The 20,444-nt window shown below is 39.4% G+C and overlaps 1 protein-coding gene and 1 long non-coding RNA gene across 3 annotated transcripts; one reads left to right on the top strand and one right to left on the bottom strand.

Annotated features, from left to right (window-relative positions):
* The first annotated feature begins 4,377 nt into the window (after window positions 1–4,377).
* On the top strand, window positions 4,378–12,410 carry LOC134981205 (serine-rich adhesin for platelets-like). Of its 2 annotated transcripts, none has more exons than XM_063948455.1 (6): window positions 4,378–5,498; window positions 6,209–6,286; window positions 7,738–8,202; window positions 8,305–8,493; window positions 8,638–10,502; window positions 11,785–12,410. In XM_063948455.1, the coding sequence occupies exons 1-5, from the start codon at window positions 5,045–5,047 to the stop codon at window positions 10,491–10,493; spliced, it is 3,042 nt and encodes a 1,013-aa protein (XP_063804525.1). In that variant the 5' UTR covers window positions 4,378–5,044; the 3' UTR covers window positions 10,494–10,502; window positions 11,785–12,410. The 2 variants fall into 2 exon arrangements, with proteins under 2 accessions (XP_063804525.1, XP_063804526.1); XM_063948456.1 differs by having other exon boundaries at window positions 4,790–5,498; window positions 8,656–10,502; window positions 11,785–12,408.
* On the bottom strand, window positions 7,707–15,564 carry LOC134981206 (uncharacterized). Its single transcript, XR_010190524.1, has 6 exons — window positions 15,433–15,564; window positions 15,239–15,305; window positions 14,281–14,360; window positions 11,765–11,857; window positions 10,839–10,988; window positions 7,707–10,311 (listed from the first exon to the last, which is right to left on the bottom strand). It is a non-coding gene; the product is annotated as an uncharacterized LOC134981206 (long non-coding RNA).
* Window positions 15,565–20,444: the final 4,880 nt, after the last annotated feature.

The raw sequence follows: 20,444 nt of genomic DNA on the forward strand, positions 1-20,444 counted from the left end.
AGGCATGGCACTACATGTCCCAGGCTGCCCTCTCACATCCCTGACAGCCCCAAGGTCTTCAAGCTATCCCTGCCTGGCAGCATGGGTTGGACAAGTAGTGAGTGTGTGGGAGTGAGTGTGTGGGAGTGAGTGTGTGTGTGTGTGTGTGTGTGTGTGTGTGTGTGTGTGTCCTGCACCCCGCGATGACAGGGCGCCCTCATCAAGGCACAGCTGCAAGCCTTCACTGATGAGACGCCCATGGCTAGCCGCTAAACGGGACGCTCCTAGTCCTCCCCCACAAGGCATGGCACTACATGTCCCAGGCTGCCCTCTCACATCCCTGACAGCCCCAAGGTCTTCAAGCTATCCCTGCCTGGCAGCATGGGTTGGACAAGTAGTGAGTGTGTGGGAGTGAGTGTGTGGGAGTGAGTGTGTGTGTGTGTGTGTGTGTGTGTGTGTCCTGCACCCCGCGATGACAGGGCGCCCTCATCAAGGCACAGCTGCAAGCCTTCACTGATGAGACGCCCATGGCTAGCCGCTAAACGGGACGCTCCTAGTCCTCCCCCACAAGGCATGGCACTACATGTCCCAGGCTGCCCTCTCACATCCCTGACAGCCCCAAGGTCTTCAAGCTATCCCTGCCTGGCAGCATGGGTTGGACAAGTAGTGAGTGTGTGGGAGTGAGTGTGTGGGAGTGAGTGTGTGTGTGTGTGTGTGTGTGTGTGTGTGTGTCCTGCACCCCGCGATGACAGGGCGCCCTCATCAAGGCACAGCTGCAAGCCTTCACTGATGAGACGCCCATGGCTAGCCGCTAAACGGGACGCTCCTAGTCCTCCCCCACAAGGCATGGCACTACATGTCCCAGGCTGCCCTCTCACATCCCTGACAGCCCCAAGGTCTTCAAGCTATCCCTGCCTGGCAGCATGGGTTGGACAAGTAGTGAGTGTGTGGGAGTGAGTGTGTGGGAGTGAGTGTGTGTGTGTGTGTGTGTGTGTGTGTGTGTGTGTGTGTGTCCTGCACCCCGCGATGACAGGGCGCCCTCATCAAGGCACAGCTGCAAGCCTTCACTGATGAGACGCCCATGGCTAGCCGCTAAACGGGACGCTCCTAGTCCTCCCCCACAAGGCATGGCACTACATGTCCCAGGCTGCCCTCTCACATCCCTGACAGCCCCAAGGTCTTCAAGCTATCCCTGCCTGGCAGCATGGGTTGGACAAGTAGTGAGTGTGTGGGAGTGAGTGTGTGGGAGTGAGTGTGTGTGTGTGTGTGTGTGTGTGTGTGTGTGTGTGTCCTGCACCCCGCGATGACAGGGCGCCCTCATCAAGGCACAGCTGCAAGCCTTCACTGATGAGACGCCCATGGCTAGCCGCTAAACGGGACGCTCCTAGTCCTCCCCCACAAGGCATGGCACTACATGTCCCAGGCTGCCCTCTCACATCCCTGACAGCCCCAAGGTCTTCAAGCTATCCCTGCCTGGCAGCATGGGTTGGACAAGTAGTGAGTGTGTGGGAGTGAGTGTGTGGGAGTGAGTGTGTGTGTGTGTGTGTGTGTGTGTGTGTGTGTGTCCTGCACCCCGCGATGACAGGGCGCCCTCATCAAGGCACAGCTGCAAGCCTTCACTGATGAGACGCCCATGGCTAGCCGCTAAACGGGACGCTCCTAGTCCTCCCCCACAAGGCATGGCACTACATGTCCCAGGCTGCCCTCTCACATCCCTGACAGCCCCAAGGTCTTCAAGCTATCCCTGCCTGGCAGCATGGGTTGGACAAGTAGTGAGTGTGTGGGAGTGAGTGTGTGGGAGTGAGTGTGTGTGTGTGTGTGTGTGTGTGTGTCCTGCACCCCGCGATGACAGGGCGCCCTCAGGCACAGCTGCAAGCCTTCACTGATGAGACGCCCATGGCTAGCCGCTAAACGGGACGCTCCTAGTCCTCCCCCACAAGGCATGGCACTACATGTCCCAGGCTGCCCTCTCACATCCCTGACAGCCCCAAGGTCTTCAAGCTATCCCTGCCTGGCAGCATGGGTTGGACAAGTAGTGAGTGTGTGGGAGTGAGTGTGTGGGAGTGAGTGTGTGGGAGTGAGTGTGTGTGTCTGTCTGTGTGTGTGTGTGTGTGTGTGTGTGTGTGTGTGTGTATGTGTGTGTGTGTGTGTGTGTGTGTCTCTTGACAGCCATTCATGACAGCCCTTGTCACCCTGGCATTCATGAGACCTTGCTGGATGCTTTATGTTAAGCTAACACTAGTCCTTAAACTTTTCAAAAGGATTATATTTCCCCCCCAAAAAAAAAATAACTCATGCCAATAATTAAAAAGTCCAACGCCCTACCCCCTCAAACCAAACCCATTATTCAGCTTCCGATATCCAATTGGTTGGATATGATATATGTCAGATGATGCATTATCTTACCACACAGCTGAACCAATGAGAAACTTAGAATATTAGGCAGTAGGATGGTTTGTTTCACATTGATTATAAAAGCCAAGATCGACCCTTGCTTAGGCGCCATTTTGAGAACAGCGCTCATGAGTGTCAGCGTAAGTAATCTGTATTTACCCACTGCGCCAGAGACCACTAAACCGGGTATGCTGTATTCTATTGATTTTTTACAATAAGATAATTGTATTTCCTGTTAAGGTAAATTTCAAACTTTCATCTAATTCTATTCTTCACAGTTAGAAGAAAATATAGGTCGTTTCAGACAAATACAAAACACACACACTCTTTATAAATGTTTCCTCCTCAAGATCTACATAATACCGAGTTCACTATCACTAGCTGCTTGGTTTTTTTAGATTAACTCCTTCTGACAGTCAAATGCAGCAATCTACATTAATGTGTTACATCCATCTTAAAGATACCCTCTGCTAACCATACCACACCTCGGCCCTGCATCCATTACAACCAATCGTACTACAGTTACTGGAACAGTTTTATCTGGCTTTGTAAACTTATCTGGTTTTGTGATAACATAGCTGTGTTTTATTGCCGTTTTGCAGTCAGAGTGACTGACAGTACGTTCCCAATTACAAAATGGCGCCGATTAAACTCCATGCTTGGCTGCCTGTTCATCATGCTAAAGACATCTAGCATCACTGCACAGATACACAGCTATGTCACCCAACCCTTATCACATTGCAGAGCCCTGCAGGGTGTGGCAACTGTGTCTTGGATGTGAGGAAGGATTATTGTCACAACATACATTTGTGCTATCCCACATAGATAAATACACTAGGGATGACTATCGTTCATCTATGAATCAAATTAATTCAAGGTTTATGACCGATGTAGAATACTTTTCCCAGCGATGGTGGAGAACCTATGTTTTCTGTACATCACTATCTCAGCCTAAACCAATATTTATGTATGTTCTAAAAATATATATATATATATATATATATATATATATTTTTTTTTTATAACGATCGTAGTTTAGACCACAGCACCCGTGACTCACCACCCCTGATCTTTGATTGGTCAGCGGGTCTTTCATGGAAGCTAGGATGGCCATCTATGACTGAAACCATATATGGTCTCCCATAGCACAGTTAGGGGTCTATTCATGTAGCATTGAAAAGACCTTTTTTTGGCGGTAAACAGGGCTTTTCTCTGCCTACTGCAATTCACAGAGCGGGTTAACGTGTAGAAGTCTCTGACTTCTCCAGCGTTACCCCCGCTCTGTGCCTGAATCGCATCACCATACCTTTGAATGGTGAGTGCGATTCATGAAGGTGTGGAAAGCTCTGCTTTCCGCTTCTCCATGGAGTCCAGGTTCGCCATCTCAGGACGCCGTAACCTGAACTGTAGTGCGGAGACATCAGGGAAGCTCAATGCTTCCCCGATCACTGCTCTGCACCTCGCGCTGGCTCTGCCCCCCGACCTCACAGCAACTACTGCGGGCTGACGGGAGGTAAACACCCTGCGCATGCGCAAAGTGACCCTCCGCTGTACCCCGCGCATCGCTGGGAAGGACCGCTGGAGCAGACCTCACCGCAATAGCCCTAGACACCGCAGCGCATCGTCTTAAGGGTAAGTATACATTAATTGCTACTTATCACAGCTATACATCGCATCAAAGCAATGCGATGTGTAGTGATAAGTATCAATTATGTTTTCGTTTTCTGTATGAATAGACCCTTTAGTGACCATATTTGTCCACTCACACTTTTCACATCGCAGCTGAACACACCCATGGCCATCCCACTTAAAACACTGTTACTTGAGAAATAGTTATGCTGCTGATATTGATTTGGTATTGCCATGAGCGGTTATTTGTGCATTCAAGCAGTGCATACGCCCAGTGCGCTGCGTCCTGTGTCCGCAGTCACCGCCGCCTGCCCGCTCCCCGTCTGCAGCAGACGCCGTGGACTGTGTGGGCGTCCGCTGTAGCCGTCTCCAGTGACAGATACTAGAGGTCATTACTGACCTCTAGTGTCTGTACGTCGCTGCTATGGCAGAGATCTCATGACGTCTCTCCCATAGTGATCTATTCATGAAGCATTGAAAAGTGTGTTAAAGTGAGCCAGTGGAGAAGTTGTCCATGGCAACCAATCCGCTGATATGTATAATGTATAATGTAAAATATTTCATAAAAGAAAAAAAATATGAAAAAAAAAAATCTCAAACACGTTGTGATTCACAATGAAGGCAGGAAAGTGATCGTACCCTTATATTTGGTGTGAGCCGCAGGTGTTGAGAAAGCAGTAGGCTCCAGAGTTTAGAATCACAAATGTTACCCAAAGCATGCAGAGATTGTCCGTCTTGATTATGGAATAAGGCACAGCATGGCAAACCAACGCGTTTCTGGACTATGCTGTCCCTTTTTCAAGGTCTATATCAGGTTTGAATAATTTTAACATTGATGGGGAGAAACAGATGGTTTACTACCATCGATGGATGTTTCAAGGCTAGTGAATTATTTGGCATCTAAGTATCAGTGCATGGCTCCAGATAAATTGAAAACATAATTCTTAATTAATAAATGATTAATAGAAAAAAATTATAGAACATATATATAGAATTATTTAGTAAATCTTTGTCTTTATTTAGATTGTCTTAGTTTTAAAAAATGGCAGAGGGTGGTAGCAGAAAACGAACCTCACTTACTCAAGATGAAGCTGAAACATCTCACAGTCAGAAGAGTCACAGTGATGCTTCTCATGATGAATATGAATCTCCTGATGAAGGAAGCATCCACAGGGCCCCAAAGTTCACAGATGATGAAACAGACACCCTCATTGACCAAGTTATTCATCATACATGTCAGCTATTTGGTCCCGAAGCTTTTAATGTACACCAGAAATTTAAAAATAATACTTGGGAAGAAATAGCAAAATCTGTGTCTACAGCTCGAGATATACATCGAACTCCTGAAAGCTGCAAAAAGAGACTACGTGACTGTAAGAGGAAGACAAATCATAAAATAAAGTGTAGAAGAAAACTCCAAAAGGTTTGGGAGAAAAAACTAGAAGAGCACTTTAGAATGGTACAAGATGACGAGAGGCCACCCACTGGTTCCCAGGGTAACTATTTTACAAACTATAAATATGTATATAACTATATCTAGATAGATAGATAGATAGATAGATAGATAGATAGATATATTAGCGTATTGTCCATGAAAAATATCAATCCACCAGATGTGTGTGTGTCTATATCTATATACACACAAACATAGGTGGAGTATGCCATAGCCCAATATCAATCAATAAAATAAAAAATGTTTACACATATATTTTAATGGGAGAGTAAGATAGTGAAAAATTTGTTTTATGATGGCAAATGTGAAAATAATTATTTTAATACACAACATTATAAAGAAAATTACATAAATTGACCTTCAGGCTGTTTGTATAATGTGTATATGAAACAAATTAATTGTGTAAATATACACACACTTTGTTTAATGCACAAAGTATGTTAAAAAATTGTATAAAATGACCTTACGGGTTTGTGTATAATGTGTATATTAAACATAAATGCACTCTGTGCTTCAATTTGGACACCATCGCCATGCGATCTCATTATGATATGCAGTTAGTACAAATACTTTCAAATTGTATATCCAAATTAGTACCTGAACCCATCATTTAGGATAAGGTTTACTCAATGTGTGTGTGTGTGTGTGTGTGTGTGTGTGTGTGTGTGTGTGTGTGTGTGTGTGTGTGTGTGTGTGATATTAAAATGTTTAGTAACTGTAATATTTTTATTTTATTTTTTATATTTGCTAAAGAACTTAAGGTTGCTCAAGAAAAAAATCAAAAGAAAACACATAAGAAAAAGCAGAAGAATTTGGAAGAGCAACAGTCTGGTAAAAAATTTAAAACAAAAGTAAAAACGTTACAACTAAACAGTAAATAATGTTTGCAATATTGTATGATGTTATATCGTGAGTTATATAATAAATAGTTTATGTAAGATATTTCAAAATATAGTGCATATGAAAACATATACTGTTAATTTCTTTGTTCTATTGAGCCAAAATAAATACTTTGGTCATAATTAAAAATCAATGTAATTTTTTTTTTTAAATACATATATAATTATTAGCTGAAAAAAATAGTTAATTGCTAAGTAAATGCTAGTATAATCAAAATAAATTAATTAAATTAAAATCTCTTACTTATGTCTCTCGTTTTATCAACGAGATATACCAAAAGTTAACTGATTACTTTGTAATTGATTATCAATAATTACACTTATAAAGGACATTCTACGAACGCTGCTGCCGCCAATGGGTAAAATTGCAGGCGCAAAGGAGAATTATGCCATTCTTTGTCAGCCCAATCCTGCTGCTGATGCTACTCTTCTAAATGCTGTAAATGTGTGGACTACAGGCAACCCTCACTATGTTATATATGTAAGATATCCGAACTTAATTTTTTCATGTAGGAGGTCATTAGGTAGATAAACATTGATTGGGCTACTAAAAGTCAACATTTATTATGTAGACATGGTCATTAGATTGACATGAGAAATAAGTAGACCTGAGTCCAACCTTCTTAATTTAATTAGTTATTTTTCTTCCTATTTAAGGATCAACTTGGACAACAATTGGGAATGGGAACCTGCAAATAATACAGCGGTAGCTGAGCTAGGCACCTTACACAACACATCACTTAACGAGGAATGTGAGAACAAAAACAGAATTAAAAACCCATGTTGAAATTTTTTACTATATAACTAAGTACCGACAACCCTTCTCCATACACTTATGTCTTGTCACTATTCATCCACGCAAGGCCGACCAGTAATGATTTTTAACTGTCACCCCCTTACCGGCCACACAGATAAGTGTTAGAGCTTTGTATTAGACTCACCTTTTTTTTTTACAGATTTTTAGTCAAATATTTCCACAGTGTGTTGTAAATTGCTACCTACTTTCCTGAGTTAGCGTTGAACCTAAAAACATACACACATGCTATCTAGCATCTTATTCTAATTTTATAAACATGCCCTCCTACTGTAAAATAATATTGTGCTAGCTATAATGTTTTACCCTATGTTGTAGAAATAAATCAAAAATTGGATTAGAAGCTATATTATTGAGCCAAAAAGGCTTTTTTTCTGTTGTAATAAAATAATAATAATAAATATAATAAAATATTATATGTATTAAAAAATATTAGTAAAAAAATATAAGTAAATACATTTTTGAGGTATGCTTTACACAGTTTTATAATGCTAGAAATATTGTAATGTCTATCAAATATTATGTATTTATATGTATGCAATGTTAAATATACCTATTATTTATTTCAGGTTCCTTTACAACAATTTCAAGGAAAGTTTCTTTTTCTGAAACAAAAACAGTTATGACAGACAATTTTCCTCCAACTGCGGATGAACCATCAGTGATGCCACATATTTTAACATTGGACAATCCTTCCATGGTGGACGAACCATCAATGCTGCATCATGATGCAACAGCGGACCATGCTACCATGTTGGACCAACCATCAATGCTGCAACATACTTCGACAGTGGATGATACTTCCTTTGTGGCCGAACCATCAATGCTGAAACATTCGGCAAGAGTGGATGATCATTCCACGGCGGACCAAACATCAATGATGCAAGAATATTCTTCTGTGGTTCAAAGTTCCACTACGGTAGAGACTTCCACGGTAAATGAAACATCCATGAGGCAAGAACAATCAACAATGGATGATCCTTTCATGGAGGAAGAAAATTCAACCATGCTAAACCCTTTAATGTTAGATAAAGGTATTTATTTTGATCAATATAATTAAAATGTACTATCATTGATATTCAATATGGTTAAAAACTATGTTTAAGATTAATGGTATTTATCTATTATGTTTTAAGCCATAGAAAGCAACATGGTGACTGCCACACAGACACAGGATAACATTAATGAGGAGCCTGTATTGCACAGCCAGAAAAGTAATATTGATACAGAAGATACCAACCAGGTGGAATTGAATGCAGAGACTGCACATTCTAGTGTAATTGACCATGGTCTTCAAGACCAATTCCTGGACTCTACAAATCAAGGTAAATTTTTTTAATGTATAAAACATAGATTTTAATGAGATCCACTATCATTAATAGATACTGGTTTTTTTATAACTTGATTTTTTGGTTCTTCTAACTATACTTAATAAATTGTCTGTAAATTGATGTATTAACTGTACCTAGAACTTTTTATACACACAGAATGTGACGTTAGCAGATCACAAACCATTAGCCAACAGGATTCTTTAAAGGAAACCATGCAGCTAATTGAGAGGAATAGAAATGAAGAAATGAAAAAAATTGAACATCAAATAAATCAGCTGAATAATAATATACAGATTCTCAACACAACACAAAGACAACAGAATCAAGCACTTGTCACTCTTGCAAATTTTTACGATCATCTTGTTTCATCACAGAATGTGGCAGCAATCAACTACCAACAGATGCAGCACAGTATAAATCAAATGCTAGCATGGCAGTATGAGACTATTACCATCACACGCATGATTTCCACTTTCATGCAACTGTTGACAGAAGAAAGACAAAGAATGTCCAGATCAGATAATCCTTCTTGTATATCCAATGCTACAGCAGGAACCTTTGTATCCAGCTGTACACGTGGAGACTATGTAACAAGCTCTACACACAGAGAGTATGCAACGAGCGCTGCACCTGGAACCTATCTATACACCACTTTACCAGGAGAATCTGTATCCACCCCTGCAGCAGGAACAGATGTATCCACCACTTTACCAGGACCCTATGTATCCACCACTGCAACAGTAACCTATGTATCCACCACTTTACCAGTATACTCTGTATCCACTGCTGCAGCAAGTACCAATGTTTCCACCACTTTAACAGGACCATATGCATCCTACACTTTACCAGGACCCTATGTATCCACCACTGCAGCAGGACCCTATCTATCCACTACTTTAACAGGACCCTATGTATCCTCGACATTATCAGAACCCTATGTATCCATCCCTGCACCAAGACCCTATGTATCCACTACTTTAACAGGACCCTATGTATCCTCGACATTATCAGGACCCTATGTATCCATACGTGAAACAGGACCCTGTGTATCCTCCACTTTTGCAGGACCCTATGCATCCATCCCTGCACCAAGACCCTATGTATCCACCACTGCAACAGAACCCTATGTATGCACGACTGTAACAGGACACTATGTATCCTCAACTTTAGCAGAACCCTATGTATCCATCCCTGCATCAAGACCCTATGTATCCACTACTTTTACAGGACCCTATGTATCCTCCACTTCAGCAGGACCCTATGTATCCACCACTGCAACAGAACCCTCTGTATCCACGACTATAACAGGACACTATGTATCCTCAATTTTAGCAGAACCCTATGTATCCATCCCTGCATCAAGACCCTATGTATCCACTACTTTTACAGGACCCTATGTATCCTCCACTTCAGCAGGACCCTATGTATCCACCACTGCAACAGAACCCTCTGTATCCACGACTGTAACAGGACACTATGTATCCTCAATTTTAGCAGAACCCTATGTATCCATCCCTGCATCAAGACCCTATGTATCCACTACTTTTACAGGACCCTATGTATCCTCCACTTTATCAGGACCCTATGTATACAACAACTTACATGGAGACTATGTATCCACTGCTTATAGAGGCCTCAATGTATCCACCACTGCACCAGGGCCCTATTTATTGAAGCCAAAACCAGGACACTCAGAATCCACTACTGGACAAATTGCCTCAGAATCCACCGCTGACTCAGGACCCTCAGAATCCACCGCTGCAACAGGAAAGTATAAATCCACCGCTGCACCTGTACCCTCTGAATACAGCCCTGAAAACACAAATTTGAGAAGCATAGCTGTAGCATCAGAAGTGCATTCAAGATTGCAATTGGCTTATCGACCTAGCTCAAGCTATGATGAGAATATGGATCTTCGAGTCAGATTAGAGCGTGCAAATATTCAAATTCAACATTGGAAGAGACAGGAAGCTAACGATGAGGATGAAGCTTAAATATTAAAGGTAATTAATAAATGTATATAGATTGCATTATCAGATAACTAAATATGGTGAGACATATGTGCTATGCTTTTTTTGAAAAACGTAACATAAAAAATGTGTTTCCTCAAGATAACAAATGTGCCCTACTCAACGATCATCATCCTGCACTTAAAAAATCCTACATATAACACTAACATTTATTATTTTTAATTAGTTTTAGCCATAGGCTTCTTATTCAAATTGTGAGTTTGAATCACCAAACTCAATAGGAAACTAAGTTAATCCTACATTGATTTTCTATTGTAATTTTGTGTATGGTTTGTAAATTTTTCAAAAAAAAAACATCATTTGATTTACTTTGGATACAGTCTTAGCAGAGTGTTATAGGCTACAAGTTTAGACATCACAAGAGTGGAGTATAAGCAAAATGCTGGCATGTAGCATACAAATATCTTTGTTTTATGTAGAGGACCAGAGCTCTGGAAACACACATGTAGACAAAGTTGCCTGAAATATAAAAGGAAAACAAATAAAAAAAGAGTAAAGACATAAGGAAGAAGAGTGTTAAACAGGATATAATAAACTTTTAAATATATGTAGATATTTTCAAGTTATTTGGACAGAAATCTGTCCCTGAAGAAGGGGATTTTTAACAAAACATGTAGGCAATAAAGGGACACTTTTTGCATCATTGAATACGGCAGTGTGAGTGCAGCCGATTACCTTTCATCTACATAGTCATCTTATGCCAAGCTGACGAGGAGGTCACTGCAGCATATTGTATTTATTGTTTGGAGCACAGTACAAACTGACACTATATATATATATATATATATATATATATATATATATATATATATACATACATCAAACATCGGCACCGCAGACTAATAAATTAAACTCAGACATACGGCATTGCTTTGTCCAAGAAATGCATTCTTTCAGAATGTATTTTATTAGTCAGTAGTGCTTCCATTGAATGGTGATTTTTGCAATATTTTGGGGTTGTTTGGACATGATAATTTTGTCTGTGCCGTGAAACATAATTTATGATGGAACCCATTACTATAGTGCTTGTATATCTTTAACTTAACCATTGCTAATACAAATGATGGAAAAATCTTCGGTGCACTACTGATCTAGAGTCACAATGAGAAATATATATTGTAATATTTTATTATAATTAGGGTTGTTACCTTTAAACCTTGCATTTCTTTTAAAATGAAGACTACAGTTAAAGATAAGGTGGACAAAAGTATGGAAATTAACTTTCAAGAACTTACCTGTTTTACTTCATTTTTAGATATGTCACAAACGGTCTTGCGAGCCAGGGTGAAGGAACTGAAGACAGAGGGATACAGAGTCATCCATGTGTCCTGTTTGAAAAGACAAATCGATAATAGGAATATACTTTCTGAGATACTTCAAGTCGTGCATTCCTGAAAATGTTCTAAATTTATTTTGTTTTGTTTTGGTTTGTTCATGTTGGTGGGGTTCACATACTAATATGTTCAAGATAAAAATAGAGAAAATATATGTACAGACACATATTCCATATTACAGTGATTGTTCATGCATATATATATAATTTATATTCTAATAATATCCCAAAAAAATTATTGCAAGTTTTGTATTGTTAATAATTTGCATTTGCTTAACAATGCATTTATATATTCAAAAAATATATACAAAAGATTTGCGCTCTAAAATACACACACTATATGTAGTTGGATTCAGGCGGCTGCTCACCAGTTGTGGGCGGGCTGCCCCAACAATGGATCAAAGTGAGTGTGAAAAAAGAAAGAGTGGGAGCGCAGAATGAATCCAATATATTGTTTTATTTAAAATATTAATATGTCATCCACATAAAAATGCAGTACATGAACTAGCCTCAGAAAAAACAATTGATATTATATAAATGTAAACGAGACTGCCATATCTCCTGAACAAATATGAATAAAAAACCTTTAATAAACCCTAGTTAGGGCTGCATTAATGCTTCATGAAAATCAGCCGTGCGTCCACGAGCTGAAATGATTGTAAAAAGGAGACTGCTAAAAAGTGCCTCTGTTATAAGTCACTGTCCTCCTTATACACAATAGAATCTCATTGGTAGAGAGTGTCCCAGTACTGGACTTGCGGACAACCGTGCTGTAGTATTCTGTGGCAAATGGATAGTGATGGTCAAATTCTATTTGTGGTATATCACCTGATGTAGAAGCCTCTCCGTCAAAGGCGCTGTACTGAGCCGGGTTTGCTGGGGCTCTGTGCAGTGAACGTACAGCTGGTCTCGTCACCGGTGTACCATCCAGATGAACACGGTAGTTTAATTCTGCTGAAGGATGCTGTACCAGTCTGGATATGCAACAGTGTAAAAATACTGGAGCAGCAGATTCTCCGTCCGCTGGTGTAAAAATCCGTATTAATTGCGGCTACGGTCCACTCGATGCATGCGGCTCACAGGGTGTCAGGAGAATATAGCAGTCCAAATGAGGTCCTTCAAAGGAGTACCTTTGAAATGAAATAAAATTCATTTCCTTCTGATGAAACGGCCAGCGTTGTGGGACGAGAAACGCGTTAAGGTACTCCTTTGAAGTACCTCATTTGGACTGCTATATTCTCTTAACACCCTGTGACCCGCATGCATCCAGTGGACCGTAGCCGCAATTAATACAGATTTTTCCACCAGCGGACGGAGAATCTGCTGCTCCAGTATTTTTACACTGTTGCATATCCAGACTGGTACAGCATCCTTCAGCAGAATTAAACTACCGTGTTCATCTGGATGGTACACCGGTGACGAGACCAGCTGTACGTTCACTGCACAGAGCCCCAGCAAACCCGGCTCAGTACAGCGCCTTTGACGGAGAGGCTTCTACATCAGGTGATATACCACAAATAGAATTTGACCATCACTATCCATTTGCCACATAATACTACAGCACGGTTGTCCGCAAGTCCAGTACTGGGACACTCTCTACCAATGAGATTCTATTGTGTATAAGGAGGACAGTGACTTATAACAGAGGCACTTTTTAGCAGTCTCCTTTTTACAATCATTTCAGCTCGTGGACGCACGGCTGATTTTCATGAAGCATTAATGCAGCCCTAACTAGGGTTTATTAAAGGATTTTTATTCATATTTGTTCAGGAGATATGGCAGTCTCGTTTACATTTATATAATATCAATTGTTTTTTCTTAGGCTAGTTCATGTACTGCATTTTTATGTGGATGACATATTAATATTTTAAATAAAATAATATATTGGATTCATTCTGCGCTCCCACTATTTATATATTCTAATTGTATTTGCAATAATATTTGAATAGATTACCAATCGGAACATATTTGTGTGTTTAATGTACACATTACACAAATTTGCTTCCAAACTCGCAAAATAGTAAATTTTTAATATTGATATATAAAAAATTGGAATTGGAAATTAAAATTATGAAGGTAAGGATGGGATCAGATTAGCAAATATATATGGTTCTTTGATGGCGTAAACCATCTAGCCAATTGACGCTATCATCATTTCCCATGTTTCCCTCAAAGACATACACGCGTATGTATTTCCCACATATTGCGTCATTTAAGTTTTAGGGTGCTGTAAGTATGAGGAATAATAATAAAAACAATAAGCTAACATAGTATTTTCAATGAATAAAACTTTTATTTTCTAAAGGGTGAACTTTGAACAGGTTAACATATTATAACTGGTAATAGATTTATAAATAAATCTTGAAAAAAATATATTGTATATGTTTCTATAATAAAGATTAATAAGAATAATATCACCGCATCAGATTATGTTATGTAGGATCAAGATGGTTTTCATATTCTTTGTTGTGGATTCATTGTGGATCAAGTTTCTTTTCCTGTATTGAAAAAAAAATAGTCATACACTGTGTGCACAAACAATGATGATTCAATAAAAAAATTTAAAAAAGGAATTTTTTTTACGTGTTTTCTATATAATAATATAAAAACAAAAAAAAAATTTTTTTTCATATTTGTTAATCTAAGAGTAATTTTTTTTTAGTTTACATTAAGGGTAAAAATCTGTCAACTTTAATACCCAAACATTGAGAGATATTACACAGTTTTATTAGTATTGTATAATTTTATTATTGTACTATATTTTGGTAAATATACACAGTTTCTGAAGAAGATGTGGAAATACTATTGCCATCCTAATCTGACAGTGTTTATATTAATGATGGATAAAAATTACGAACATTTGATTTTGGTTATTGTTTAAAATAATTCAATAGGAAAATGTTAAATATATTGCTGTCATAACAATATAGTTAAATATGATATTTTTTCAAATAAATATATTCAGTTGAATAATATTTTATTGTTATGTAATATTAACAATAGAGAGTGGATCCATACTAGGCATTTCCAAAGTTAGAGATATGGTCCTGTGTAGTAATATATATATTAGTGTATAGGTAAAGCAAATATGTTCATTTTAGATATGTTAATATTTTTAAAGGTACATGATTCCAGGATTCATGTTAGAAGTACAATTTAGTTTAGAATTATAATTAAATAAAAAAAAAGGAATGAATCTAAAAATGAAGATATGGATATCAGACATTTCAAAGGTCATAACAGTTAACAAGATTATGTAAGAAATAAATTAAAAATATTATTTAATGTATGTAATATGTTTTGTTAAGAGCTGATTAAAGTACGTAAACAGGCTAAATATAAAAATGATAAAAACTGTTTCAATAGGTATAGTTACCGCAAAACCAAATAATGAGGAGTCCTAATCAGCGGATTGCAGTTGATTGGAAGGGCAAACAAGATAACTAGTTTAGGTGAAAAAAAAATATAATTAACAATGTCAAGATTAAACTATTACATTAGAACAGATGATTAAGGTACATAAATAGAAGACAAATTATCTACATCAAATTGTTTTAAAATGCATATTACCTGGAAAGTAATAAGGAGAAAAAATCTTCTTTGGCTTGCAGATGATGATTGGGAGGTCAGAACAGTAAACTAATTTAAAAAAATTGAGTAAATATATTAGCAATGCAGAAAAGTTAGCAAATGTTTAGAATAGTTGATATGCACTTTGAAATTGTATACAATTTAGAGAGCAATATTAAGGGGGGTACTCATGGAGAGATCCATGGCTAAAATCTAATCAATCTGACTAGATTGATTAGATTTTCTGCACATATCACTCGTGTGTAGCCCCCTCTGCGATAGCGATGCGCGGTGACGAACATCGCTATCGCTGCTGCTAGATTGAGCCTGCATGCAGACCATTACAGTTACATCAATTTAGAGTTAGTGTCTACTATACTATATTGACATTTGTGTGCTAATAAATTCTTTATAATTTAAAAAAATAATCAAATTTAAGGGAAGGGGGTATTGCTTGTTTGAGAAATGAGGTGTAACAATGTAAGATTGTTATTAACCAATCATAATATTTAGTATGTTACATGCACAAGAAAACATTAATAATTTAATTAATACCTATCACTGTTTTGCATTTTTACAGTTTATACATAAATTAGAATTTATCTCATTGTGTTAAAAACAGTTATTTCATAAGGATAAGGCCAGGATAACACAGCATGTGTCTAAATGAGTTATGGAACCACAGCATACTGCATGCCTTTAAACTTTTTTTTTATTATAGTGATGCCAACACTGTGGCAGTGCATGCTGGGTAGTTTAGTTACACAGAAGTTGGTGAGACAAAGGTTGCCTAACCATTACCTAGTCCATGGTTTCCTTCGGCATTTTAAATACACCTCCCAGCAAGCATGGACAACATGTTTAAATATAATAAAAGCAAACCTGTGAGAGTGCATGCTGGGATGTTTATTTCAACAGCAAATGGAGAACCACAGCATGTACACCATGAATTAGGCAAATAAAAAAATCTAACCGTTGCAGTAAAAATAGGATTTCAAAAATGGTGCAACCAAATATATATATATATTTGTTTTGATATAGAAAATATTGTAAATCTGTTTGATAAACAATATAATTGTTTTAATTGAAGAATATTAATAAAATTTATGTTAAAATTAATGAAGGGAAACTTTATGAAAAACATTACATGGGTACAACTGTGCTAAACTGAAATGGGAAACCATTATATTTTAAATCTTTAAAATATAGCTAGAGATTTTTGATTGATGTATATTTTAGAATGGAAAACATAATGTAGAAAATACTTGAATAATAGTTAATTTCTATAATTATAAAAATTCTACTTACCAGTAATGATAGCACCCGAAAATTCAATATGTGAAAAGTGGTTTTTTTTTTATGGTATTTTAAATGATTGAAAGTCAACTAATGAAAAATAAACCATAGAAAATATGAAACTTAACTTTAAAATGAAAAAATAACTATGTTTAGAATTAGTTTTAAAGTTACTCCAACTTGAGATGGAAGGCAATGGCATTTAGAAATTCCATCAAATCTATGAAACCAAGTTGGGCAAAACATTTCTGTAGTGCATCTTCTCGAGCAGTATTTTCACGTTTGGTTGGTGTTCGGGCAACATTAAAGGTTACTTTTTCAATGAGCTTGGTGGTCATTTGTTGCTCCTTGTGAAGATAGGAGATAAGTTTGTAGACTCCAAACTTTTTCTCTCCCAGGAGAATATTCCATCTCCTGTGCCATCCTTCCAACTTATTTTGGGTCCTTGGAATCCCACCAACCATATTGTCATGCACTGACCACATGCATGGTGGAAACAGTGGGGGACATCTGTTTTGACTTCTGGTTCGTTCTCTAAGCCGCCCCAATATATATGTCTCCTCAAAATAAGTTACTAATGTAGCAGCATTAGGAGGCATTTCTGATTTTAATTGTTCAAATGCAGCAGGGATTTCGTCTGCTGGGAGGAAGGAAAGTGCCTGAAGGTTCCTAAGTTTCATAGCAAAAGCATGATCACGTCCATATTGTACAGATAAGCCACATGATTGAATTTTTCGCCAAATATTTTGACCTAAATGAAACAAGCAACACTTATGTGTGCTACTCGGAAAAACTTGTTTAGCTGCTTGTATTGCAGCATTCTCAAAATCTGTCAAAATGTAAAGAGGAGAAAATAGAATATCATATTCCTGTGCATAATCCTGTAGGTCTTCTAAAAAACGGATATAACAAACCTCACTTTTGCTACTAAGCAATCCATAGACCAGTGGGACGAAGCGTTGCGTACTGTCATCTGTGCCAACCATAGCATGAATTGAGTATATTTGTCTAAATAGGGTTGGACACGTTTTGAAAGTGCCATCCATTACCCAATACGGTGCCTCATGAAGCTTCCGCAAGTTAGCTTCTGTACTGAATAATAGTGTCCTTTCGTTGTGGAAAGTACTGTCCTTTCCAAGAAATTTTATCCCATCAATGTATTCCAAATTATGTGGGATATCAATATCATCGAGTGTGGTTGGCTCAGGTGGGCAATCCGCTCTCCTTACCCTTTTCACAAGTTTACGGAGGGATTCACTGTTAGGAAGACAGGCAGCACTAGTAGACGGCATTTGGGCAGTAACCGCTTGAATTATTACAGATGGTGGATCATTGGTATCCCTTGCACGTTGCTTTATTGATGCCTTGGCAATGGCAACATCTGTTTTTTCAGCCTTCGGAGTATGAGTATGTTCTCCATGAGTATTAAGTTGGTGCTGTCCTGCAACAATGGTCGTCTTTGCAAAACATGAACAAGGGCCGGTCTTCCTCTCTGTGCAGTGCCAATAGACGACATCACCACGCTGCTTGTTTTTTGCCAAAAGATATCCGTCTATGTTTAAGAGCATTCCTCTTGTAGAAGGAACCAAACGACATGAAGGTTCATCAGCCATAGTTGAAATACGAATGAGTACTTGATCAGAAGGCTGGATGAATGTCGATTATGTAGACCTGAGCTAAGAGTAACTCTTTATAGCATTTTGAAGAGGGAGGAGAGTTAAAATATATTCAAATGTAACCAATGGCCAAAACTTTAAATTTAAATAAGTGGGAGGGTTAAAATTAACAAATATTTTTTAAGGGTAAAACGTTGGGATATTGATTGGATTTAAATAAAAAACTTTTATTAGGATACATACCTATACTAGTATAAAATATAAAAAATGTATACTTAGAGAGGTTTGTCAATAATATATGGAGAGTGCCGTCATACGATTGTTCATGGTCCGGAATGAGACTTGTAGCGACACGCAATAGAAATAACTTTGTAGGTGACAGAGTCTCATTAGAGGCACATAAAGGGGTACAGGGGGAGGTATGAGAAGAATGGGAGTGTACGTCCAGAAATAGAGGGGTGCGCAGGGATGGGTGGGGGGGGGGGGATAGTGTACCATGCAGGGAATGATTGGCGGCAGTGGGTAAAGGCTTGTGGGAGATTGGCGGGCAGCCTTGGACTTGTAGTTCCATGCTTTAGAGGAGGGTATTTGATTTGGAAATTAGCGGAGGAAGCTTTTCATTTTGGATGGATTGGGGGGGGTGTAAATTTGGGAAGGGTGATGACTTCAATGAGGGTGCATAGAATAGTCTGGGGGGGGGTTTTATTATTTGGAGTTTGAAAACAACACGCACCCAACATGTTCTTGGGTGCGTGATCATTCAAAGGTTTTGACAGGAGAGACATGGGGTCTGGAGGAGACAATAAGATAAGTGGTGAACTTTATGTGACTCGGATTAGTATGGTGTTTGTATGTAAGAGACTTGGAGTCTACAGATAGGGGTGTAAGGGAGACATAAACATGATTTAATTTGTTTAGTATGGGTGCGCAGGGAGGGGGGGGGGGGGGGGGATAGTGTACCATGCAGGGAATGATTGACGGCAGTGGGTAAAGGCTTGTGGGAGATTGTCGGGCAGCCTTGTACTTGTAGTTCCACGCATAAGAGGAAAGTCGGGCGGCTGAATCTATTAGCGGGGTAGCGTCTGATGCAAGACGCCTGATGGGGTGCGCAGGGATGGGGGGGGCTAGTGTACCATGCAGGGAATAATTGACGGCAGTGGGTAAAGGCTTGTGGGAGCTTGGCGGTCAGCCTTGGACTTGTAGTTCCAGGCATAAGAGGAGAGTCGGGCGGCTGAAGCTATTAACGGGGGTAGCGTCTGATGCAAGACGCCTGATGGGGTGCGCAGGGATGGGGGGGGCTAGTGTACCATGCAGGGAATAATTGACGGCAGTGGGTAAAGGCTTGTGGGAGCTTGGCGGTCAGCCTTGGACTTGTAGTTCCAGGCATAAGAGGAGAGTCGGGCGGCTGAAGCTATTAACGGGGGTAGCGTCTAATGCAAGACGCCTGATGGGGTGCAGGGGGGTGGGGTGTGAAGAGAACACATAGGAGTGTACGTCCAAAAATAGAGGGGTGCGCAGGGATGGGGGGGGGGGGGGGGGATAGTGTACCATGCAGGGAATGATTGGCGGCAGTGGGTAAAGGCTTGTGGGAGATTGGCGGGCAGCCTTGGACTTGTAGTTCCATGCTTTAGAGGAGGGTATTTGATTTGGAAATTAGCGGAGGAAGCTTTTCATTTTGGATGGATTGGGGGGGGTGTAAATTTGGGAAGGGTGATGACTTCAATGAGGGTGCATAGAATAGTCTGGGGGGGGGGTTTATTATTTGGAGTTTGAAAACAACACGCACCCAACATGTTCTTGGGTGCGTGATCATTCAAAGGTTTTGACAGGAGAGACATGGGGTCTGGAGGAGACAATAAGATAAGTGGTGAACTTTATGTGACTCGGATTAGTATGGTGTTTGTATGTAAGAGACTTGGAGTCTACAGATAGGGGTGTAAGGGAGACATAAACATGATTTAATTTGTTTAGTATGGGTGCGCAGGGAGGGGGGGGGGGGGGGATAGTGTACCATGCAGGGAATGATTGACGGCAGTGGGTAAAGGCTTGTGGGAGCTTGGCGGTCAGCCTTGGACTTGTAGTTCCAGGCATAAGAGGAGA

Source organism: Pseudophryne corroboree, chromosome 12, assembly GCF_028390025.1.
Source record: "Pseudophryne corroboree isolate aPseCor3 chromosome 12, aPseCor3.hap2, whole genome shotgun sequence".
Classification (NCBI taxonomy): domain Eukaryota; kingdom Metazoa; phylum Chordata; class Amphibia; order Anura; family Myobatrachidae; genus Pseudophryne; species Pseudophryne corroboree.

Coding starts and splice junctions, on each gene's coding strand:
- LOC134981205 (XM_063948455.1), top strand. CDS start 5,045: ATGGCAGAGGGTGGTAGCAGAAAACGAACCTCACTTACTCAAGATGAA. Junction 5,499..6,208: donor GCCACCCACTGGTTCCCAGG/GTAACTATTTTA, acceptor TATTTGCTAAAG/AACTTAAGGTTGCTCAAGAA. Junction 8,203..8,304: donor CCCTTTAATGTTAGATAAAG/GTATTTATTTTG, acceptor TTATGTTTTAAG/CCATAGAAAGCAACATGGTG.